The sequence below is a fragment of the Sardina pilchardus genome, chromosome 3, assembly GCF_963854185.1.
Source record: "Sardina pilchardus chromosome 3, fSarPil1.1, whole genome shotgun sequence".
NCBI lineage: Eukaryota > Metazoa > Chordata > Actinopteri > Clupeiformes > Clupeidae > Sardina > Sardina pilchardus.
The window spans coordinates 30540828-30566065 of NC_084996.1; the positions used below are offsets into that span (position 1 = coordinate 30540828).

At 41.4% G+C, this 25238-nt stretch overlaps 1 protein-coding gene across 2 annotated transcripts; it reads left to right on the top strand.

The window, feature by feature from the left end:
* The first annotated feature begins 481 nt into the window (after positions 1–481).
* On the top strand, positions 482–13742 carry copz2 (COPI coat complex subunit zeta 2). Of its 2 annotated transcripts, XM_062532795.1 has the most exons (10): positions 482–710; positions 2084–2152; positions 2389–2473; positions 3283–3374; positions 3698–3753; positions 6488–6565; positions 7366–7417; positions 9821–9859; positions 11011–11043; positions 12484–13742. In XM_062532795.1, exons 1-10 carry the CDS (start codon positions 651–653, stop codon positions 12529–12531), a joined length of 612 nt encoding a protein of 203 aa, XP_062388779.1. In that variant the 5' UTR covers positions 482–650; the 3' UTR covers positions 12532–13742. The 2 variants fall into 2 exon arrangements, with proteins under 2 accessions (XP_062388779.1, XP_062388780.1); XM_062532796.1 differs by lacking the exon at positions 11011–11043 and having other exon boundaries at positions 506–710.
* The last annotated feature ends 11496 nt before the right edge of the window (positions 13743–25238 follow it).

The window sequence follows — 25238 nt, forward strand, 5'->3', positions numbered from 1 at the left end:
CCTAGATTATACAGATTAGGATCCCCAGAGAGACTATCTGATGTATGGTTCCATGACTGTCAACAAGGCCTAGGCCTATAATCTGAGTTTAATTTCAGATGACTGTCAACTAGGCCCTAAAACCTGCCTTTTTTGTTTGATTTTCTGCAATAGGTGAAAAAAGCGCCACAAGAAACCAACACTCTGGTTGGATGGTAGCCTAAGCTTTGGTTAAGCTGTTGGTCAACAGGCCCCTCCAGAAGGCGGTCACTGACCTACAATGCAGACGTTATGCAAAAGTCAAATAGCAGGCGACATTAGGCTACGGATCTTTAATAACTGTAGGCTAAATGATTTGTAATGCAAAATTGCAAAATTGCAACCTCTATCTATGACTTTTCTTATCCGCATCGTTGCTGTAGGCTTTTACACCATCGAACACTTCATAGAAGAAAATCCTGTTGCATGGATTAAAATAGGCTATGCATGCCTAACATTAGCTTGTCCGAAAACGCCATTTTGGTTCTTTTACAGTATGACAAGAGTGCCAGCTGGCATCTCCGCAGAGCCCGAATGGAGTCATCAGTGGTTCAGTTTCAGTAAATCTAGCAGCCTATCCACAGTTAGATCCGCCCACTCGTGAGTCAGAGGATTCTACGAGGTCTGCTGTAATGACAGCTCAAACCTGTCCACGTCAACACAGGAACAACACCATGGACTCTGTGGCTCTGGTCAGTAATTTGCAAATATTTAATGTTATCCATAAGATATTCAAACTTGATTGCATCGTATCCTTTAACAAACATGGCGTTCAAAATATAGATTTAAAATGCGCTCTCGGACGTTATGTGGAACATTGAACCTCGTTGAGTTAAGCTAAAAGGCTGTAAAGCCAGATTCATAGCCTAACACTTTTGAAATGCTTGACCATTTCAAATGAACGTCATTGTTGCATTGCTTGCCATTGTGTATTGATAACAATGTTGCAGCCAATGTAGCACTTTTCATTTCCTGACGAGGAATAGCTTAATCTAGTGTCGCATAGCCTAACTCTCGAACAGTTGCCAGTCAGATCACTGAACAGGCTGTAGGTGCAGGCTCAAAGTAAAATCGTAGCCTACACCAAAATTATAATAACTATTCTAATGAAATGTGGAACGTTGTTACGATCTCTTTCATGATGGATCAATTATTTCTTAGAACACACTTGCAATACTTTGTCCTACAACAGCACAAACTTATTAAACCGAGCGCAGCAGACCAATCCGAGGCTGTACCGAGTGGGACGTGGATGCCACGTCTTCGGTATGTCGTTTCACTCAGTTTGCAAAACGTGTGCTGCCGCGGCTCGCTTGATTGTGGTGCATATAGTTTTTTTTTTAAAAAAATCCACAGGTGTCTCTAATGTCGTGTCACCGTTAAACGTGACACTTTTATTGTTTTTTTTTTGTCTATTTCAACTAAGTGCCCTCAACCAAATGAAGTAGCATATAGGTGAAATACTAGCCTACTTTAATGTGGCTGAGATTGGGAATTCATTGATAATAATTTCCAGTATAATTGTATTCCTTCATATTTGTCATTACATCGAAGGTAATCTCTCTTAGACCTCCAGTCCATCTAGTGGACGAGGCCCCCCTGAAGTGGTAATTTCATTCAGTAAAAGCCTTTTGCCAAGGCCCTTGCCGATATGAATGTGCAACAGAAGGTGGAGTCAATTTCCAGGGAATGGCACATTTTTAAGTTCTGCAGTGTAGTTCTGTAGTTAAGTTCCTTTCCATATGGCATCACATTGAACCAGGCTGGAGGGAGTCAACGTCATGCTAACATCCCTGAGGTTAATATTTACCAGCCCCCTCTCTGTTCTCTTGGCCGAAGTTCTGTGATACACTAAGACTCTAAGTCAGTTGTAGTCAGTGCATAACAGAACTTTGGCCCGGAACAACCCGGCAGCAATGGATGAAGACCAATCACTAAACCATATGTCTCTGATTCCATGAATGTTGACAGATTCCTGTGTTCTTTGTTGATTTGACCCTGCCCTTCTCTGATTTTGAAATGTTTCCACGCTTTGATATGTATATATGTTTTAATCTGTTTTCAGGAACCTTCACTATACACAGTGAAGGCTGTATTTATTTTGGACAATGATGGGAACAGACTTCTGTCGAAGGTAAAATTGCACTATACGTTCATCTAATTTCACACTGCCAATCAAACAATATGCAAGCTTTTGAGCTTATTAAAGGACTGAGCGTCTTTTTTCCATCGGTCTTATAGTCCAACAGTGTAATTTCCCCTTGGGGATGAATACAGTTTATCTATCTATCTATCTATCTATCTATATATCCTAAAATAAGAACATGCACTCAAACATACATTGAATATTATGTGATTCCCTCTTTCTAGTACTACGACCTTGACCTCTACCCGTCTATGAAGGAACAGAGGAGTTTTGAGAAGAATGTCTTCAACAAGACCCACAAAGCTGACAGTAGGTGCATCAGTTTTTGCCAGTGATTGGAAGGACTTCTAGCCGGCGAACGCCCTCGAATACACTTCAATATTGGGCATGTGGAGCATTGATGGGGCTCAGAGATTATGCTCCCTCAATTGGTCCAAACGTCCTTGCTCTAATGACAATGTCAGCCGGCTCCTCTTTCAAAATTGGAAGCCATCTGTGGGAACATAGACTTTGTGGGCATATACATTTAACACATGCCCTGGTTTTATTTCAGAGAGCAGAAATAAAGAGCCCACAAGCTAGTTCTGATGAATGAAGGTGGTAGTGTCAGCTGTGATCCTATTGGTCAACTTTGATAATGTGAGACTTTTCCCGTGTGCTGATTGGCTAGGTCTGCTTTTTGTTGTGTGACTGTAAAGCCACGTCTCGATCCTCGAGGGGTTCGGGAGCTTAGATTACGGCTGACAAAAGAGTAGAGAACCTGTTCCCCTGACTGACATCTTTTTTCGCTGTGGCATCATGGCCAAAGAAATCGAAGGCTCCACCTGGCCTTCAGGTGTGGCCAGTACGATCACCTTTCACCCCCCTCTTATCTATACCTCACAAACCTACACAGTTACATCAGCACTGCTCCTTCATGTCCAGCCAGAGGATCAGTTGTTAAACATGTAACTCTCCAACGGATATTCCCTAATCTCATTGTGTTTTCTTCTCCCCTTGGAGCCATTTTCTCATTCTGCTTCTTCCATCTGTCTTATCTCCATACTCTCTTTCCTTTCTCCCCTCTCTCTCTCTTTTCTCCTCTCTCTCTCTCTCTCTCTCTCTCTGTCTCTGAGCAGATGAGATTGCCTTCTTGGAAGGGATGACAATTGTCTACAAGGGCAGCATTGATCTGTTCTTCTACGTGGTCGGCAGTGCCCAGGAGAACGAGGTATGCCGTGCATGGTAGCGCAACGCAGCGCCCCGTTACTAGGCCACTAAGGCGGCATTCTTTGTCCACATTAGTGGTACCGCTGCAGAGTCATGCCGTTTTTGTTTGAGGAGTGCCAAATCTATGAGAATAACGCGGACACACCTCTTCCTCTCCCCCGACTCCTGCTTTCTTTTCAGTCCTGATATCTGTTCCGTTTACTTATTGTCTTTAATACAGTTTACATCTATTCCCACTCTTTATGCACATCCTCCCATGTCTGGATTTGTCCGGCTAATTGTGTATTGCGTTTGGTCTCTCTGTCTTTCTCTTGACTTTTGTAGCTTATGCTGATGGCTGTCCTGAATTGCCTGTTTGAATCACTCAGCCAAATCTTAAGGTAAGTTCTGCACACATTCATAAGCCACCGCAGGTCATTATCAGTTCGTTATCATCATTATCATCATTATCAAATAATTTCTCATCATCAAATAACAGCAACCAGTTTGTCACAGATATAATATGATGATAAAGGATGAAAGTGTGTCACTGAAGCACTAATAACATAGAAATAAGACTAGTTATTATAATGGCTAGACTGTTTTGTGAAGACAATGTTGCTTTCCGAGATTTGGTCCAAATCCAAGATCATCAAGCCCATTCCTAAATCCATTCCCCACACAGTGTTTTCTGTATTAATACCTGTTGATGTACATCAGTGTGTTTCCTTCTTCAGTTTTGGTCCCATAATCACTAAACTACAGCTGCTTGGCAAAGGCTGGTACCGTAACCATAGAAACGAATGCAGTTACCCCCCCCCCCTCTCTCAATATTTCTCTCTCTATCTTCCTCTCTGTCACTCTCTCTCTCCCTCGCTCTATGTGTGTGTGTGTGTGTGTGTGTGATTGTGGCAAAACAGAGAGAGCGAAACAGCACACTTCCATTAGGCTTTGAAAAAAAAGGCTGAGCAGCTCTAAATCTGACACACCCTGAAGTGGGGAAAGACATTAGTCATGTTTGCATGGGCAGGGCTCGCACCAAAATAGTAATGGCCTGTTGATTGCCACATTGTTTGCCTTTCCATACCATGTGTGTGTGTGTGTGTGTGTGTGTGTGTGGTTGATGAATAGATGCTATGAAAATAGAACAAGATTATAACAAACATACAAAAAGAAACTGATTAGTCTTTGGCCCATACACAGTATGTGTGTTCGTGTGGTCAATCAAGAACAAAATTGCATCAGAATTTAAATCAGAGTCAATAAGCAATGAAAAATCACACACTGAAAAGCTTATTTTAAAAATACCAAATGAAAATGATTCAAACGTAGAAAATTGTCCTTGTGAGGAGAAATGGGATGTGAGCCTGAAAAAGCTCTATGGGCAAAAAGGAGATGTACTGTATGTAAGGAAGCAGGAGGGGGGGATGGAGGATACAGACACGTGCAGCAGCAGGATTCTGTATGGAGTCAGTAGCTGCTTTCAGACATCAGGTGTAAATCCGCATGTTCTGCGGTTATCAAACTGTTGGGCCGCGTATCTGAGCAACATAACCGGATATTTGGAACTCTGGAATTTAGCCGGCTCTTACACTACTCCCCTCCTAGTATTTCCGACGGACGTTATGCAAATGAGCTCGTGTCTGAACGAAACGGAGAACATGCAGAGATTCTGTCCATGTGCGTGTTCAGCCACGTTCAACCTGTTCAACCACGCGGAGATTCTGTTCATGTGTGATGGTGTCGTTCACACATAATGCCTGCATAATGTCCGCATGTTAGCATCACATTTCAATCACCCGAAGGGTCGGAGATCCGTTTGACAAAGATTCACATATAGTTTGCAGGACAGGTCTGAAAGCAACAAGAGAGTGCATGGGAGAGTGTGGGTGGGGGGGGGGGGGTCATCAGTGATGCACACAGTGAGTAGTGAACCCATGAGTGGTCATGCCTGAGAGAACTAACTGTAGCTGACTACTGTAACAGTGTGTGTGTGTGTGTGTGTGTGTGTGTGTGTGTGTGTGTGTCTGTGTGTGTGTGTGTGTGTGTGTGTGTGTGTGTGTGTGTGTGTGTGTGTGTGTGTGTGTGTGTGTGTGTGTGTGTGTCAGCCTGTGTGTGTGTGTGTGTGTGTGTGTGTGTGTGTGTGTGTGTGTGTGTGTGTGTGTGTGTGTGTGTGTGTGTCTGTGTGTGTGTGTCAGTGTGTGTCAGCCTGCCCACAAAGTAATTAAAAGCACAAAGTGAAAACACAAACAAAAACCTTCATAATAAACTCTAAACAAAAGTACTCCTACTCCTTTCCTTTCACGCAACCAGTGCTATTCTGCCTCCCACCTACACTTTTCATGGGCACTAATGCCTTGTGAGGATTTGAGTATGGTTGCACAAATTACTATTTTGTGTGCACTTACCCTCCACAGATCTCTTTAACCTATTATGACTCGGTTTGGTTTTATGTCTCATGTGCGAGTGGCATGAGAGGGCCTGCATCATTAGCGGTAATACACTACAGTAATTTCTTGTGTATTAGCCGCGTTACACTACAGTCATTTCCTGTGTATTAGCCGCATTACACTACAGTCATTTCCTGTGTATTAGCCGCATTGTGTATAAGCTGCAGGACAGTGTTTTATGCAAGTTAAAAGAAACAAAACCATAAGCCATATGTTCTGCGCCTGTATGTATGTTATGTATTAACCTCATAGCTGAAGAAATTTGGCAAAATCAAAATCATGTATTAACCTCATAGCTGAAGAAATTTAGCAAAATCAAAACCATGTGTGAACCTCATAGCTGAAGAAATTTAGCAAAATCAAAACCATGTATTAACCTCATAGATGAAAAAAAATGGCAAACTCAAAACCATGTATTAACCTCATAGATGAAAAAAATGGCAAACTCAAAACCATGTATTAACCTCATAGATGAAGAAATTTTGCTCAATCAAAACCATGTATTAACCTCATAGCTGAAGAAATTTAGCAAAATCAAAACCATGTATTAACCTCATAGATGAAAAAAAATTGCAAACTCAAAACCATGTATTAACCTCATAGTTGAAGAGATTTTGCTAAATCAATGTATAAGCCGTGGCTAATAGTCCTCCCCTGTTGATCAGTCTGTTTCTCCTCCTCACAGGAAGAACGTGGAGAGGAGGTGTCTGCTGGACAACATGGATGGAGTCTTCCTGGTGGTGGATGAGATCATTGATGGCGGGTGAGAGTGGTTGTCGAATTTCACCACAGAAGTCTGGAAAGCTGGAAAACAATAGTAGGGTCATGAAAGGAGAAAAGAGAAGGGCGTGGAGGGCATGTTATTATGGGCTGTGTAAACCTGCAGGGCAGAGTTTGAGACACCAGCAGTATTCAGTTTCACAACAGGTGTAACATTGTTCAAAACAATTAGGGGAATTCCTATTCTAGGAGGAGGGCCTTTTGGGTAAAAATAATAAACTGCCAGTAGCTTGGTCACTGACGATGAGAAGTCATCGGTGGACATTATGGATCTCTTGCTGTGATGTTGAAGAAAAAATGGCCTCCTCTCTCTAAACAATAAATCAGACTGGTGTAAAGGGCCGTTCACACCTGGAACGATAACTATAGCAATAACCATGATGAAAGCGTCCACACTGACCAACGATAAGAAAAGTATCTCTTTGTGTTGATGAATGTGATGATTAAAATTGGATGGATTCTGATTGGGTTTCAATCGTTCTCAAAATGAAGTCTGAAGGTGATTCCCTAACAATATTGGTCTTCATATCGTTAAAGTTATAGTTATTGTTGTCATTCATATTAGCTAGAACGATTTTCTTTTGTCATTATCACTTTAGTTATCATTCTTGCTGTGAACGGCCCTTGATACAGTATTTAGTTTGTTCAGTTTAAAAATAATAGATAGATTGATATTCAGAATGGTTATATTAATGAATTTTGACTTGTTTTTGTCCAGTTTTAAACTTGGTTCACTGCCTGATGTTGTTTGTTTGATGGGTCTCTTGTTGATCTTGTTGTCAGGGTGATTTTGGAGAGTGACCCACAGCAGGTGGTGGAGAAAGTCAACTACAGGGTAAGACCCGTGGCCAGAACGTTCAGTCCTTTTGACAACTCTTCCATTTTCTACATTTTCCTACACCAATTCATCACTCACAAAATAAAACAAACAAACAAACAAACAGACAAAAAGAACACGTCTTTACATTTGCCTTGCCCTGATAGGCTGGCCCTGAACAGGCGTTTGGCTTTGTCCTGTTTGACTACATCACCGGTAATGTGGAGGCGCAGTCCTCCAGCAGCCAGTATGCTTAGTCCCACCGCCTCCCCTGCAGGGAGACAGGGGACGGCAAGCCAGAGGAGACAGAAAGGGTGAGGGGGGCAGGGCAAAGAGGTTTCTAAACCGAGAGAGTGGGTGGGAAGCCCAGAGAAGGTACCTGCATGGAGTGAGCGCATGGCCTTGCAGTGAGATGCACTCTTCCATGGGTGGGTTTCCACATAACCAACACTGGCCTCAACAAAAGAGGGATGTTACGTTTGCTCAGCCTCTCAGTAAATACTCATGGTTCAGTGGTAACTTCGGTTGCTATTTCTGGCAACTGTTAACCACATGTGTTGCTGTTACAAATCAGTCAAAGAGATGAAATTGAAATGTGTTGGAAATCCACCCAAGATTACAGAAGAAGTACACGTCTGTAGTTTCTCACATGTAGTGGGGTTGATGGTGCATGTGGATGTTTTTCAATGTGTTATATCCATGAACGACTATAAGGGTGACTTATGTGTAGAGGTGCAAAACAGACGTATTTTTGAAGTAGTGCTAAAAGTGTCTCTAAATACTTGAAGTCACTATTCGGTTGTTAAGTCTGACATCACCGTCATATCGTTTCCAGGCCCAACAGTTCTTTCGTACAAAAAAGTTTATTAGTGCAATCCCAGTTTTCACAACCTGTGAGCCTTTTCACCCTCACCTCCATTTTAGTGAGGATAAAAAAACAATCACTTGACTCAGAGTAAACAGAGTAATTAGCTTTTCAGGCAGATTATATAAAGGGTGAGAAGTATAATGACCATTTTCTCACAGGCTCTCTGTAGTGGAGGAAGTTTATTTTTCCATCAACAAATGAGCCGCTCAGGGCCCAGTTGGACCAAGAAACAGAAATTGGCGCATTGTCCCAGCATGACTTAATAACCAGATAGCAATAGCACAGAATAAACTCATACAAATGTTTGTAAATAAACTGTGCTAATTATTATTGTAGTAGGATTTACAGAACAAGTAAGGATCTGCAGAGCAAGCTTGCACTAAGTGGTGTGTGCGTTCACAATGCAATCCTATTGTGTTATTTCACTAACCAACAATTAGGCCCACCACCAGCGGTTTTTTTTTTTTTTTTCAGTGATGTTTTCAGTGATGTTTCAAGTCCTGGGAATAGTCAAGTTGCAAAGCACAGGCAGCTATCCTACATAGCCATTTATATGCACAGTACTAATGGGGATGCTACAGAACCTTCTAGACCTCCCTTCAATCTACACGTAGCATTTACCATTTGAACAGATAGACCATTTCTATCAGTGTGTGTGGTCCCTGGATATTGAGCATATGAGGAAGAGATAACAGCCACCAAGGTGTCCCGACATGCGTAATTGATAAATGAGGCACTAAACTTTGTTCATTTCATAACCTAAATCTGGAAACCTAGAGGGTGGATATCCCACTCATCCTCCGGTTGTCGCATTTATGAATATATGAATATATGAATGAATATAGCACACAAAGGAAAGGTGTTTCAGTTCTAAAAGAAGCCGACTTGGTTCTTTTTGTTTTACTACTTTCTTTGGTTCCTGACAGTGTTAACAGTGGGTAGTTAAAATACATCTAATTGTGTCTTCACGTTGTTTTAACATTGAAAAATGCAGGCATGCCTTCACAGTTGAAATGAGAGAGAGCGACATCTAATGGGGAATACTGGTAGTTAAGTTATTAGATTACCTTTTAATGCAACATGTAGGCTTGTTAGACTAAATGAGGAAATGAGCCTAGAAAACAGAATGCATATTGGCCCTAAAGCTGTAATGTAATCGGACAATTAAAACAAACAAAAAAGTTTAATCAGATGCCTTATTGACAGTCTCTTGTGGTTTTTTTTTAAAAAATATTTTGAATCCTAGTAGAGACACAAGCAGAATGTGCACAGCACAAGTAATGAAAAGTCTTTCTCTATTTGCCACTCTTGCTAGAGCCCAGCAGCACGGACACAGCTGAAGTCTCAATCTTTTCTTAGCATTCTGTGGGAGGACTTGAATGCTTGTGAAAAACGGGGGAGCTTTTTGTGTGCTCAAGGTTTTAGCATCCACTGGTTATGTCTGAATGGCATGTGGGTGTTTTGGTAGAGATGGTGCAGTCTTTCATAATATAACCTCACAGGCGTGTCTGAGTTGGTTTCTCTTTCTCTCTCTCTCTCTCCCTTTCTGGCAGGCGGACGACAACCCTCTGTCAGAGCAGAGTGTGGCACAGGTGAGACAGACACACTGATGCACAGCCCAAGACATGCAAGCACTTACACACACACACACACACACACACACACACACACACACACACACACACACACACACACACACACAGATGCACACACATCCATAAATGCATGGACATATTTTTGCCTATTGACAAACACAACATGCAAAACAACACCTGTAAGTATACTTCTACACATGTCATGCCTTTTCTGTTCCTTAGTTTAATCAATATAAGATGCAATGCCTCAGAATAATTTCCCTTTTGGTCTTGGTTCTCCACGTACCACCATTATGGCCGGCATTAAAACAGTAGTGTAGCAGCGCAGGCTCATTTAACTACATATTTTACATTGTGCATACTGTTTTGGATTGAGGTTTTGTTTTTCAAAGTGATTGCATAGTTAAGGATTTTGTATTATATATATTTTGGTATTAAAATGTATGAAAAAACATCTGGGGGGTTCCCTCCAGCGAAACTCTGCATACCATCAGTGGTACCTGTACCTGTACCTGTACCACAGATTGAAAACCACTGTAATAGATAATTGGATAATCTTCCAGAATCTCTGAATATCATACACTATTGTCCTTGTGCATACACATTTACTATTTGCCAATCTAAGGAGGTTTTGAAGCACACTATACTATAAAGCTGCATTCAGTCCTAGTGTTCACCTGTAATAACTTATTATGATTAAGGAATGCCCTGCATGTGTCTTTTAAACCATGAACTGTTGGTAACACTTCAATCAGAGTTAATGTCTCAGTCGAAGCCATTATGCATGCAAGATATTTTAGAGTTGTCGGCAGACATGTCTGAAATAGCTATGCTATTTAGAATAGCGTTGCACACTTGCATGGAACTAGATGGACTGCCTTAACATCAAATTGCGTCTGAATTCCTGCCTCCTTGCCTGCCTTCCTCTCTGGCATATACAGTACCGTAGCTGTTCTCACACCATCACTGCAAACCCTGGAGCAGATTTGGTTCGCTCTCCTCAGTGCCGGGCCGGGCTCAGGCCACGTCAGAGCCTAACCTGGGCCAGATCCGCTCCAGCGTTTTCCTCTGTCTTTGTTATTGATTTTGATTTGCTCATCTACTGCCTTCTCATCACACTGACTGACCTCTTTACCTCCCCTGTGCAGCACCTAACAGAAAAACTGGCTCTCACTACCACTGTAAGTCTGCTTGTACTCACTCAGTGCCTCATTCCATCTCTTGAAATCAGCTCACCTCGCTCCCTCTCTCTCCCTCTCTCTCTCTCTCACTCATTCTCTCACCCTCCCTTTCTTTTCTGTGTTCTCTCTTTCTCTCCCGTTCTTTCCTTCCCTCTCTCTTCTTCTCTCTCACTCTCTCTCTCCCTTTCTTTTCTTCATTCTCTCTTTCTCTCCCTTTCTTTCCTTCCCTCTCTCTTTCTCTCTCACTCACTCACTCTCTCTCCCATTCTTTTCTTTGTTCTCTCTCTTTCTCTCCCTTTCTTTCCTTCCCTCTCTCTTACTCTTTGGCAGTGTTTCTCCATTCACCTGTCCTTGTCTCTCTCTCTCTGTATTGCTGTCATATTAACCAAGCAGTCCACTGGTTATGAATGGTTTTGCCTGTTTTGTGATTCTCCAAATCAGAAGTAGCATAGCGGTACAAAAACAACAGCAACACTTTAGCTTGTAGAACACTTTTGTTCTTTCTTGCCTCTTTAAAAGATGACATAGAATGGAAAACCATTTGTACTTTGGCTTTGTTGAATAAGGAGAGTTCGGTGCAGGGCCACAGATATACTGTGAACGGTAAACACAGTTCTTTCATCCTTAATATGCAAATCCTGTATTTTGAAATGACCACTAAAAATGGCGGTTCTTAACAAAGACTGACTATTAAGACACAAATACAGACTGTGATGCTGCAAACTATCCGTCTGAACACCCGCTTCCACCCATGGAGATTCAGGAAGAAGTTAAAAATGGGACCTGTTAAAATGGGACGTTTTACTCCTCAGCCCTAATAGTAGGGTTGTAAATAGGCTTGTAAAATAGCATCAGAGCATGTTTTGACAGATCAAAGTTGCATACCTTCTATGTTAGCATCAGAGACCAAGATAAAATACAGTACCCCCTTCCTCCATTCTATGTCATCTTTAAGTTTGTGAATTTACATATTTTTAAACATTAAATTTAAAACAGTGTAATATAAAGAGCAAAACACAAAAATGGTAAGTCTCAGCATAAAATAATGGCGTGGCTTCCTGAAAGACAGCGAGACATTCTATGTATGGGTTCCATGCGCCACCTGGTGGTTGAATGTACTCTCTTAATAACTTTAAAGACAATTTAACGGCCATGTGTGCGCCCGCGTGTGTTTGTTTGCTTTTGTCGAGCTGTTCATCTGTCCATAATGTCTGTTCCTCAATTTTCAAAATTATTTCTAACATTTAACTTTAAATAAGAAGTAAGTGGAGCTTTCTGAGGGGGCACACGCAGTGTGTGAAGAAAATTATAACTGCAGGGCCTCTTCGGGTAAAACTGCGCTGCCATGCGCAGATGAGCCCATTGAACATGCAAAGAATAGTTTATAGCCATGTCAGTTTACCCCTTTTTCATGAATGCATTTGCTTGTTTGCCTTTCAGGTATTACAATCAGCAAAGGATCAGATCAAGTGGTCAATACTGAAGTGACCAGCGGATGCCATGAGGGATACGCACCCTTGCATCAGGGTCGGGGCAGAAGTCTAAAGATTTGCGCTATGCAGCTATAATCTTCATTGTTTTGTTGGGTGACATTTGTGTAAATAGTTTGTTTTTGTCGATGAGGGTCAAATTCTATGTACATAATATATAATATTTATTAGTTTAAATATGTTTCGCGAATTATCAATTGGTCAAGAGCACAGTTAGTAGGTTAGGCCTGCTGTGGTCCGAGTAGGCCTAGGTCATTTTTTTAAAAAAAGGCTTAGGATACCTTACCTTTTAGGAGCACCTTAAATTGTTCTTGAAATTATTTTTTGTTCTATGAAGTTAGTCTGTAATGTTAAGTATCAACAGGGTCCCAACGTCCTTTGTCATTTGAGAGTCATTGGTCCTTTGGCTGTCGCAACCCAAACCAAGGCCGGGCGGGTGCGGTAGTTCCAGTCGTAGAAGTATATATATAGGCCAAGTTATAATTACCTAGGCTGTAGAATACAGTCAGATCAGGATGAACTCACACACCAAATAGCCTACTGCCGATTTAATAGACTTGTTTAATAACAAAGAGAGTATGCACGTCCTTCATTTAAAACTTTAAATGAGATGGGAGACTATTATAGTTAGGTTAGGCCTATTGTAGGCTAGCCTACTTTTCGAAGATAATCCAATATTTGTTGGGTTTGATGACGAGAATACAGAAGTCTAAAATAGAGTTCACTTAAAGACAGAAAAAGAAAAGAAGGCACTTCTATCGTAAGCCATTGTGTTAGAGTAGACATATTTGAAATATAGTTGTTTCATGATGTCAACAATTGTTTCCCTGCAGTTAGCGCTTTTTCATTTTTATTGCACACCAAAGAGAGAAACACGCTACAGGCTACGCTATTCTGTCGTTTTGAACTGAAAAGACACCGCAATATTTATATACTTTTTATTATTATTTTTTTTTAAATATGAACTTTTTAATTTTTAATTTTACTGCCAACCACAGTTTTATTGACAGTTTGACTACTTTTCTAGAAACATCTGACAGCTAGGCCTGTGTAAGGTACGAAAAAAATAATCTTTGTCCGTAAAATGAACAAGATGAATAGGCTATTTATAGAAAGTAAAAGTTATAGTTTATGTTACTGAAGTATGGATTGTGTGTTTTGTACATCACTAATAGGCTACTCATTATTAAAACCGTGTGTGCACACTCATTGGTGCGTCTTCAGTGATCTTTCTGGACTGTGTAGGACGACCTATTTTCCATAATAGGGGTGGAGAGGCGGAACCGGCTCTCATTGGAGGCGCAGATTCTCCGTCAGTCATTCCAGCCGAAATGCCCCGCCTTCCCTTTCATATCCAATTAAAACTTCCAGTTCTCGAACTCTTGCTCTGATTGGCTGGTCTCCATGTAGGTGGGGTTTGTAGGCCTATCCCAATGCCGACTCCATGGCTATGGCATTGGCCTATCTATCTCCTGTCAAGCCCTCTCAAAAAAAATCTGAAGAACAGATTAAACTACTGCCTTTTAAGTCATAAATATACATGCATGTTTTGTGCTAATGTTTGGTATTAATAAAGCAGAAATCGAAGTAATGCATTTTATCGGTCAATGTCAGCCTATTCAACTTAGGCTATTTGATTGTGTTAAGTCACCTGATATAGGCTAGGGGGAAATAAATATATCAATCTTTCATTTGCAATGGCTCAAATATGTTTACGTCTATATAACGTGTTAATTTAAGGTACAACATATAAAATCACCTCACTGAAATTCAGTTTCATGTCTAGCCTATATGGAAAAGCTCTCTAATACGCAGGCAGATTAAGCTTTTACAATTAGATGTTTAGGCTATTGAAAATAATAGACACCACCAGCAGTTACACTGACGAGTGAATACAATATTCAGATAGAAAGGGGAGGTCAGGTTTAAGATGTCTTAATTAAGATTAGGCATAATTAAATCATTATTTAAACGACGTATAGGCTTGTGATCAGTTGGGGAAAAAAACATGTGTTATTCGTTGATTGCAAATTCACAATATGCTTTCACTGACTAGGCCCCTGGTGTTGGGGAGGGCTTGGCGTTTTTAGCAGTGCTAAGGCTTCCTAAATTCTGAAAAGACATTCGCGGGGAAAGAAAAGGCCAAAACAACAGACCCCCGAATTTTTTTTATTCTGCAAACCAAATCTATATGTTCGTTACAGGCAATCAGAATTGAAATTCTCAAAACTGTTTGTTCAAACTCCATCTCGTATCACTTGTGCAAATTGTCTAGCAGGCCTTTACATTCAACGGATTGTGTAGGACGCCTACCAATGTCTGCTGCTTTTTTACATTTTTCAATAGCCAATATAATTTTGGTCGAAATGCACTTTACTTCCATGCTGAACAGTCCCAAAAGGCCTTATTGCATCGCTTGATTACATGCCAGCAATCAGTTCAAGGCGTTTGCGTAACTACCGTAGTTGTCATAATTTATCAAGCATATAGGCCTACATATGTGGTCTGGCAGATAGGAACGTCAGGATGAAGATAAATCTGGTGCCTCATTTTTTTCTTCCTATATGTTCTACTGTAACTTTTTCCATTGCACAATGCAATACCTTTATACTGTAACAATGTCTGCCGACAAATTGCAGTACAAACAGTGTACAGTAGCCAAAACTGGACAACACCCCCACACTCACACACACACACACACACACACACACACACACACACACACACACACACACACACACACACAATAATGTGTAATTTTGTTCAATATTTGTTCAATACTTTCCGCACTGACATGACATGACATATATACTCTGTTGTTCATAAACAAAGAATAACGTGTAATTCTGATTGCAGTTGCACTATTGACCCAAATACTTGCTTTTGAAATATAAACTAAGCATTTTGCGCAAGTTACGCTTTTTCGCTAATCCACATGTGGTACAGTTTGCAGCACCAATTGTTTTGAGACTGAAACAACTTTAATCAGTTTCTTCCTTATACTACCATCTTGTGGCCGTTGTTGGTGCTACCATGCTGCAGCATCCAGCAATGCAAACTACACCCCACTTGTAGTTATGTAGTTAAGGCTATGAAGCCAAGCCCGTATGTGTACCCTATGGCACGCATCCATGCGTGATGGAGCAGGCCTACATCACAGATTAAACGGTTACATCTGAACTCTTAGTTACAGGGATTTTAGTGTAGGCTACCCCACAGCACAGCCTGCTCAGAGAGATAACTGAACACACGAAATCCATCCGTACGCCTCACAATCGCACTGTCCCACTGAGGATGTTTAAGTCCCAGTATTTTTAAATTGCGTGCGACGGCGACATTTCCGCATCTGGGGATGTCGGACCGGGAGCGGCTTTCCTCTGCCTTTCTCACTCCTCAAAGGCTTCCATCATCAGCAGAGCAGCGAACTCATGCGACACACATGTACAACCCCTGGCAAAAAATATGGAATCACCAGTCTTGGAGGATGTTAATCCAGTTGTTTAATTTTTTAGAAAAAAGCCAGATCACAGACATGACACAAAACTAAGTTCATTTGAAATGGCAACTTTCTGGCTTTAGGAAACATTAAAGGAAATCAAGAAAAAAAATAATTAATCAGTAACAGTTGCTTGTTTTAGACCAGCCAGAGGGGAAAAAAATATGGAATCACTCAATTCCAAGGAAAAAAATATGGAATCATGAAAAACAAATTGACAAAAGAACACTTCAACGCACCACTAGTACTTTGTTGCACCACCTCTGGCTTTTATAACAGCTTACAGTCTCTGAGGCATGGACTTAATGAGTGACAATCAGTACTCTTAATCAATCTGGCTCCAACTTTCTCTGATTCCAGTTGCCAGATCAGTTTTGCAGGTTTGAGCCTTGGGATGCAGCATTTTCTTCAAATTCTACTACAGATTTTCAATTGGATTGAGCATTATCGAAGATGTAACGATCGCCGTCTCCCCAATGCCTTTACCTGACATGCAGCCCCATATCATCCAACGACTGAGGAAATGTGCATGTTTTCTTCAGGCAGTTGTCTTCATAAATCTCATTGGAATGTGGATATAACTAGATGAAAGTCATATTCAGTGATGAATCGCGTTTCTGCAATGGGCAAGGTGATGATGTTGGAACTTTTGTTTGGTGCCATTTCATTGAGATTAATGAGGACAACTGCCTGGAAAAAACAAGGTCATTGATGATATGGGGCTGCATGTCAGGTAAAGGCATTGGGGAGATGGCGATTGTTACATCTTCAATAATGCTTATATTATTATTTATTATATAAAGTTTATATTGACATTTTGGACACTTTTCTTATCCAATCAATTGAAAGGATGTTTGGGGATGATTACATCATTTTTCACGATGATAATGCATCTTGTCATAAAGCAAAAACTGTTGAATTCCTTGAAGAAAGACACATAAGGTCAATGTCATGGCCTGCAAATAGTCTGGATCTCAATCCAAAACTGATCTGACAACTGGAATCAGAGAAAGTTGGAGCCAGATTGATGAAGAGTACTGATTGTCACTCATTAAGTCCATGCCTCAGAGACTGTAAGCTGTTATAAAAGCCAGAGGTGGTGCAACAAAGTACTAGTGGTGCGTTGAAGTGTTCTTTTGTCAATTTGTTTTTCATGATTCCATATTTTTTTCCTTGGAATTGAGTGATTCCATATTTTTTTCCCCTCTGGCTGGTCGAAAACAAGCAACTGTTACTGATTAACTAATTTTTTTCTTGATTTCCTTTAATGTTTCCTAAAGCCAGAAAGTTGCCATTTCAAATGAACTTAGTTTTGTGTCATGTCTGTGATCTGGCATTTTTCTAAAAAATAAAACAACTGGATTAACATCCTCCAAGACTGGTGATTCCATATTTTTTGCCAGGGGTTGTATGTGCATCCTCAGGAAGCGCATGCTCAACACTCGTTTGGAGCTGTTCAAAGAGACACGCAAGTGTTAGGAGACGTCAGATCACACACAGAGATGACAGGCGCCCATCTGTAACGCATGTGCGCAATCGAATCAAAAACAACCGAGTTAAAAATGTTCGCCTTCTGCTGCGGTGCTGGGCTTCCGCAGCGGGGTATCCCCTTGGTCACTCGTGAGGACGGTGAACCGGAGCTGGTGACGTAGTCAGCGCACGCACGCGCTGTGTCAAGCTGTGCGCCTGGTGGTTTCTTTAGTTTGACGAGGGATAACGGGGGACAAGAGGCGGGTACGATGCCGTCGTTTTTAGTAAATGTCAAGAAATGTTAAGCAATTCCACGTTATCATATTTTCCCTCATTGTACGATCGGCATTCTTCGCAATCAATATTGTTTTACTAAGAAAGTTACGAGGATAATTCTAGACAAGGACACGTTGGACCAAGTTGGATAATAAGTTGGGTAGGTTTTTGCTCCTCATGTCAGGATGTCAGCTACTAGATAGCAGGAAGGCAACATCAAAGAGACACATCTGGATCGGATCCATTCCAGAGTGTACCTTGTCTTTAGGTTGTGTGTCGTTGGGCCAGAGCTGGAAACACATGGTCATATGGCAGCTAAGAAACATTATCGTTTTCTTTCAGGGACATGCATTCGGGGAAATTAATAAATGCGGCTTATGCGAACTGCGTTCTTCGACATATCTGGATATATTAAAATAGTTGACTGGTCGCTATGAGCATAGGCTACACTCGCATCAGTCACGTAGCAGGAGCAGCAACAGCAACAGCAGAGCCTGGAGCAGAGCCAGTCCTGATGTGGTGCTAATCTGTTCCAGTGTCAAGAATGCATGTAGCCCTTGGAGTGAAAAAAGGAATCAGCCTCTTAGAAATTCAGATGTGATTGATAGGTATATGCGAATGCTTGGGTGCATCTTCACTACAGCAGCAGCCTTGAAAGGCACTAGACTAGTTGTAATCTAGTAGGCTATACTTTCAGTATGCATACCTGACAATAAGTAAAGTTTGGGGGAAATGTTTACAAATGAACCCTCTCATTGATATAACAGTTGCTCTTCAACGTGTGAAAGAGTGAATGCATATTAAACGCATATAGTCCTAATTCCTGAGCTCAACCAGAGATAAATTCCATTCCTTCCGTTTCCTCCCTTTGATTTACTTCCAGTCATACCTTACGGTATGTCCTGCGCTTTTATAAGATCTTCGGCACACAGCTCACCTCTCATTGGTTAAGGCCTATTCCCCAAGGTCACAGTGATTGGTTGAGTTGCAGACATTGATTGATTGGGTATGCTCTGATTGGCCAATGTGTTTGTGGCGTCACATCAAACTGGGCTGGGCCAAGAATAATCGGGGCGGGTGGGGTTAATGAAGCTGTCAATCTTCCGAAGCTGCTGGACAAAGAACGACATTTGGTAACTTCAACAACATTTTATTTATGTTTCCAAGGATATGTTCTATTCTCCAAATGTCACTCTTAACCATTAACGTCTTTGAATATTGAATACAACACAGCGTATCATTCAGTACTAGGCTTAACTCTGATCAAATAGGTTTTAAATAGCGTATCTTACTTATTACAAATAAAACTAGCCAATTTTTTTTTCAATGAAAATTCTGTTAAAAGCCAAACACGTCGGCGTTACTGTTGTTTATTCTGGAAATCAAAAGGGCAGGTTATATGCCTAAGGGCAGGCAATATATTGATATATGTAGGCCTAGTTTCTCTTAAATTACACCTATTTCCAGTAGGCCTACTTGAAAAAAGGCTAAGGTCTATATGCGGGTTTATAGAACTCCCATGTCATCTGGTCTATATGTCCTATTAAATTAACTGTATGATTGACCTCGGTGTTTTAAATTATTCCGTGAAACCAGACGCACAGTCCAGGGACTCCCGGGGCCTGTCTCCGTGCGTCAGCTGAAACGCGGGGCAGCGCCAGAGAGCAGGCCTTTGCCGCAGCACACCACCGCTGTCTCCTGCTTCTCGTCAAGACCTTCGGCCGCCTGCCAAACTTGCGTCTCTCAATCAGTACCGAGAGAAACACATGGTCCTCGGGGCTTTTCAAACCCCCTTGCGTGCCACACGCCCCATTTCAAATAAACACGCCACCCCGTTTGGCGCACTAGGGTCCGCCATCTGCCCAAACAGAGACTGTGCGAAATAAATGATGCCCCTTGCCTAAACAAATAAACTTAACCGATGCAATGTTAACCCTTGATATTACATACACAATCCCCTTTAAATTGAGAGTAAGGAGTAACACGATCAGTTTATGCTAAAAGGGCACGATTGCGACGACGTGTCTCAAAACAAAAATAGACAGTGGCATGGTGAGATGTTTCGCACAGAATGGAATGGAGTGTCATCAAGAAATTCAAGCAGAGCCTGGAGCTTTTAGGCCTGATTTTATATGGAAAATCACAAATAAATGATGCTGGGGTCTTTACGTATACCAACACACAATAATGGCTTTAGTTGCGCACTCTTTGTTTACTTGGACTTTGGATACCCCTATCAATTATGTACTATACATTTCATACTTGTGAATAGCCGTATAGTGTATGTGTTATCTCACAATACCCTCAACCATGTTAAAATACGATGACGCCCATCCTCTCGAATTTATTCAGGTTAGAAGAACCACTTTGTGAATCTTGGATTAGCATTAATTTACATGGTTCATTGCACAAATAATTCAGACAATTGAGTGCGCGTCTAAAATGGACAAGCAAGTTGTCCTAAGATATTTGATTTCAGCTATTTGGTATTGTTTGGTTGGTTCTAAATATCGAAATAAACAGACTGTTATCACGCATATAACCTTTCACTTATGAGAGATGTCAACCATATAGTCGAGCAATTCAATATATATGTACAGTATATTGTTGTCTTAATAAAGATCCTTTTTGACGTAAACTTTTTAAAAATATAGCCTATTGCACTGAAACCTTTGTAGGCTACTACTGTTAGTAGGCCCATGCAACTGTGAAGCGCATGGTCTGCTGTATGCCTCTAGGTGGCAGTAGAGTATAAAGTGGGAACAATAATTAAAGTGAAAACGGTTCGCTAGGGTAAACGCTGTCTGAACTATCTGAAGACAAGAGCTGACATAAATATGATTTAAAAATGAAACATTTTAAATATGAAATCCTCAGGTTGGACTCTTGAAAAAAGATGAAGGAAACGAAAACAAAAAAGTCAGATGGACACCATACTTTTAGACCCTCTCAAATTATGCCACTCACTGCTGTCATATTAATTATACAAAATTGTTCAAAGGTTCTGCATTTTAAAGTTAAACAGTGTAAGGACTACTTTTAATGGGATATTTACAAGGAATTTGCAAGGAATTTTATTTTGAGTGTGAATGGGTTGTAAAAACGTTACCAGGTGGTTTTAGAAAATGTCTGGTTTGTTTCAGACTTGTCTTTGAGTGGAAAGATGTTTGGATTTCATGTTAGCATACACTAGGTGGAGCCACTGCTTATTTTCACTAGATAGGCTGATTGACAGCAAGTCGTAGCTCCTCCTATTAATGCACAGGGGCGTTGACCAGCATATTCTGTCTATCCATTGGTGTGACACGTCTTAAAGGGTGGAGTCCGATATTTCCCAGGTCAGATTGTCTAGATTAGGTTATGGGGGAAAAAAGGATCTGACACATCTGACACATGAAAGACAGGTCTATTCAACAGAAACCGAACTGCGGTCCCCATTCAATCGTAAAGGAGCGTTTATGGGCCTGTCCTTGTCTCCCAGTGAGCCAGTAATCAGTGAATGTGATTTAGATCCTGTGTTTGTGTTTCGCACCTGATTGAGTCATCCCTGACAGATGTCCGACATAGATGTAGACAAGGCCATACATTCACACAGATATTGTGTTACAAACACTTAATTATTATGTTGCAATGCAACAAATAACAGCAAAGTACAATAACAACTTGCATAGCCTGTGAGTGTGCCTTATAACTCTTTACAAGCATTCACAGTTTTATTCCTATTGAAATGTGACATTCCTGCTCTGTGGCATTGATGCCTTTCACTAAATGCCACGTTTGTCAGCATGAGTGGTAACGCTATAGGCTACCATATCAAAAACAATTTTCATCAAACTTCTCCTGCCTTAGGAGAAACAACAAGCACGTATGCACATACGTACGCACACACACACACACACACACACACACACACACACACACACACACACACACACACACACACACACACACACACACTGATTGCACAATGATCATGCCTCTGTGTTTATGTGAAGTCAGTTTCAAACACTTCAGGATGACATTTAATCTTTTCAATTCAGTTTTAGTCATGAATTTATCCACATTTATCCAACAACAAATGCCTTTGCCTGAAGGGGACTTGACTCTCTGCCATGACCCTCCAATGGAAGACATTTTTGACAAAAAAGAAGGACAAAATGGCAAAAAAAGTAAGACGCATGACCAGCTCAGACAAATTACTATCCTTACATTTAAAATAGGTACATATGTGGATATGTTAGTGTTTCCTGCAGTGTGTGTTGTCTATGTGTGTGCATACAATGAGTGTGTTTAGCAAGAGAGAGAGAGAGAGAGAGAAAGAGAGATTGTGTATGTACATTTGCAGACACAAGGACGCCCATACACAAACATCGGTGGGACTTGTACTGTTTCTTTTTTTTATAATCAATATTTTTAAGTCCTTGTATGATGGTAGCCTACAAGACACGTTCTGTCCTGTCAGTAGAAATTGGTTGAGAGAGAGAGAGAGAGAGAGTGAGAGTGAGAGAGAGAGCGCTTGTGGATAGAAATGCACATCTGTCAATGCAATAGAGCTTGAATGTAGAATAAATCCTAACTGTTTTTTTTTGTGAAGAAATTGTGTTCTGAACATTACTGAGGATTAAACTCTTTTGACAACTACAAACCAGTGGACTACCAACCAGCATGCATGACTCGATTGTATTCAAAAGAGTAAGTTCATTTAAGTGGGTAGAGGTTGCTCTTGTTTGTAGTAACAGATGTCAACAGCTGGACAATCAGGTGTCCAGACATCTGGTCAGACAATGAACACACACAGAGAGCCGGAAAACACGAAACTCTGGCCAGAGGACAGATGCGTGTAGTCACCTGCAAGCTCAAGGCCAGAACATCCTACAACAACTTCGTAGGGAATGGTGGCAAAGAATAAGATCAACTTTAACAGAAAAAAAAAACCTTGAGGAGAATTTTATTCAAATTGGGCAGAACCATCTGCCATCCTATTAGAATATTGTGAGACACATTTTTTGTGGGACTATTATGGGGGATTTTGTGTATTAGTTTTCTCACAATAGTCAAATAAATTAAGTAATGTCATATGACTTTGACCAGCTGTAGCAGTGAAGCATTAATGGAAAATGCTGATTTAGGATCTGTATGCATGCAATAACATTTCCCATCATATTTTAGTACACTAGTGGTGAAAATGTTTTCAGATGGCTGAGAACAGAATGATACCCTGTAGAGAGAATGTAACAGTCAAGAGTAGCCTTGGGGAAAGTCATAGCTGATGGAAAATCCAGCTATTCAGCACTCTTTATCAAAGGGCATAGCCCGCCATTAACCAAGAGAACTGTCTTTATGCCATCTATTGCCAATAGGCAGTACTGCAATCCTGCCCTGCTTCTTGCTAGGGTTTACTGCTGTACACTGTATTGGCTCAATACTCAAAGCCGGACACAGCCTAAAGGGGTGAGAATGCGATGAACGTTCAAAATCCAAAGATCTCAGGGCAGACAAGGAAGAGATGACGGCCATGGCGAAACATGACAAGCCACTAATACCTGGGTTTTGAAAAAACTGGAGCTGGAGGAACAGCTCCTAATAGACGGTGGCTGTCATGCACTGCGGATCACTTAATAAGGCACATAATCATACGGCGGGGCGAGACCTGTGATGACATTAAATCAATCCGACCCTGCCACTCCCTCCCGAGGTGGCTGGCTCCGGTAGCCTGAGTTATGGCTGATGGAGTGCCCCAGGGTCCTACTCTCGGGCCCTTCGCCTTCTCCTCCCCGCCTAAACTTTATCCTCTCAGATTGAATTCCCTTCCCTCCCCTCCCCTCCAGCCCTATCGTCCACCCGATGGATTCGACAAGGCTTGTTACGATGTGATTCTTTATGGTCGAAGGGGTGGAGGAGAGGTGATTAAACGGGAGGAGAGCGAAGATGGAGAGCGATCAATGAGATGCGTGTTAGGATGGCAAAGGACTGGCTGCAGACTAATGGCCACTTGTCTGTGAAGCAGCTTTGATCACACTGCCTTTTATCGCCCTTGTGTTATCCTATGGGGCTAGTGCAGGGGGAACTGTAAACCGTGTCTGTTTGATTGTGAATGCTTTCGGTGGTTTTCATTGTTTATCCGTTTTCACAGTCTGTCCATTTTATATGCTAGTGTTTAGTGTTGAGAAAATCTCATAATAGTATACACTGCCAGTACTGATGTGAAACCACTCTTGTCTTAACTGTTTTGGTGATCAATCTAAAGTATTTATTCAATCGCGTGGATGTTCAGACCGGTTGGCTCTGAGGCTGATACAGGTTCTGCTTTAGCTCTGACAGCCTGACAGTGACTAAGCTGTTTACGTCGCCAGTTTGCCAATCAGTCTCTGTTTGGTCCTGACTGCAAAAGAAGACAATATTCTGTGCATCATTTAGGCTGATCACAACAACTTGAAAAAATACAGCTGAAATCCACAGTCTTAATTGAAGTTTCTCTCTCTCTCTCTCTCTTATTCTCTTTCCTCCCTTTCGTAATGTCAGGCTGTGCTGTGTTGGAGCTAATCAGGGTCTTGCCACGCGATTACAATAAATCTCCAACTCTGACATTTCTGCGTAAATAAAAGAACCAGGCTTCGGGATTCCGGGTTTCCAGCCGACAGTCTCAGCTCGGGAGGTGGGCATGAGAGCAGCCCTGTCATTCATCAAGCCGGACCTGCCGGGCCTCTCAATCTCTCTCACACTCGCTCGCTGGACTGCTCCAGAAACACGGCTGCCACTGATTGCCTTTAATGTCAAACACATGGGTCGGCAGGATTTTCCCACCAACGGGCGGCGGGCGCCGGGCAAGATCATGAGAGGAAGGGACAAAAAGAGAGGGAGAGAAAGAAAGAAAGAGAGGGTGAGAGAGAGAGAAACACTGAGAGAGAGAAATGAAATGGAAAAACGAGTGGAAAAGAATGTTCTGGCAAATCAAAAACTGAGTGCAGAATGGATTTTCAGTTTCTGTTTGAATTGGATGTTTGTTTTTTTTCTCTCTCCATGTGTCTTGTGTACCTCTGTTGTGAGAATGAGGGAGAAAAATAACAAATTGAAGGGAATTTGGTTTGATGGGGTTGAAATATGTGTGGGTGTGTGTCTTTGTGCCTATAGTGTGTGTGGTTGTGTGTGTGTGTGTGTGTGAGAGAGTATCTTTGTGCCTATAGTGTGTGTGTGTGTGTGTGTGTGTGTCTTCATGCCTATAGAGCGTATGTGTGTGTGTGTGTGTGTGTGTCTTTGTGCCCATAGTGTGTGTGTGGTTGTGTGTGTGTCTTCATGCCTTTAGAGTGTGTGTGTGTGTGTGTGTGTGTGTGTGTGTGTGTGTGTGTGTGTGTCTTTGTACCCATAGTGTGTGTGTGGGCGATAGTGGCTTTTCACATTTCTCTATGCAAAGTCCTGACTCAGGAATACTCTTTATTCCCCTTTTCCCGATCTCGCTCCATCCT

Excerpts from the sequence above, each read along its gene's own strand:
- copz2 (XM_062532795.1), top strand. The coding sequence starts at position 651 with ATGACAGCTCAAACCTGTCCACGTCAACACAGGAACAACACCATGGAC. Across the intron at positions 2,474-3,282 it reads CAAGACCCACAAAGCTGACA|ATGAGATTGCCTTCTTGGAA; the intron begins GTAGGTGCATCA and ends GTCTCTGAGCAG. Across the intron at positions 3,754-6,487 it reads TCACTCAGCCAAATCTTAAG|GAAGAACGTGGAGAGGAGGT; the intron begins GTAAGTTCTGCA and ends TCCTCCTCACAG.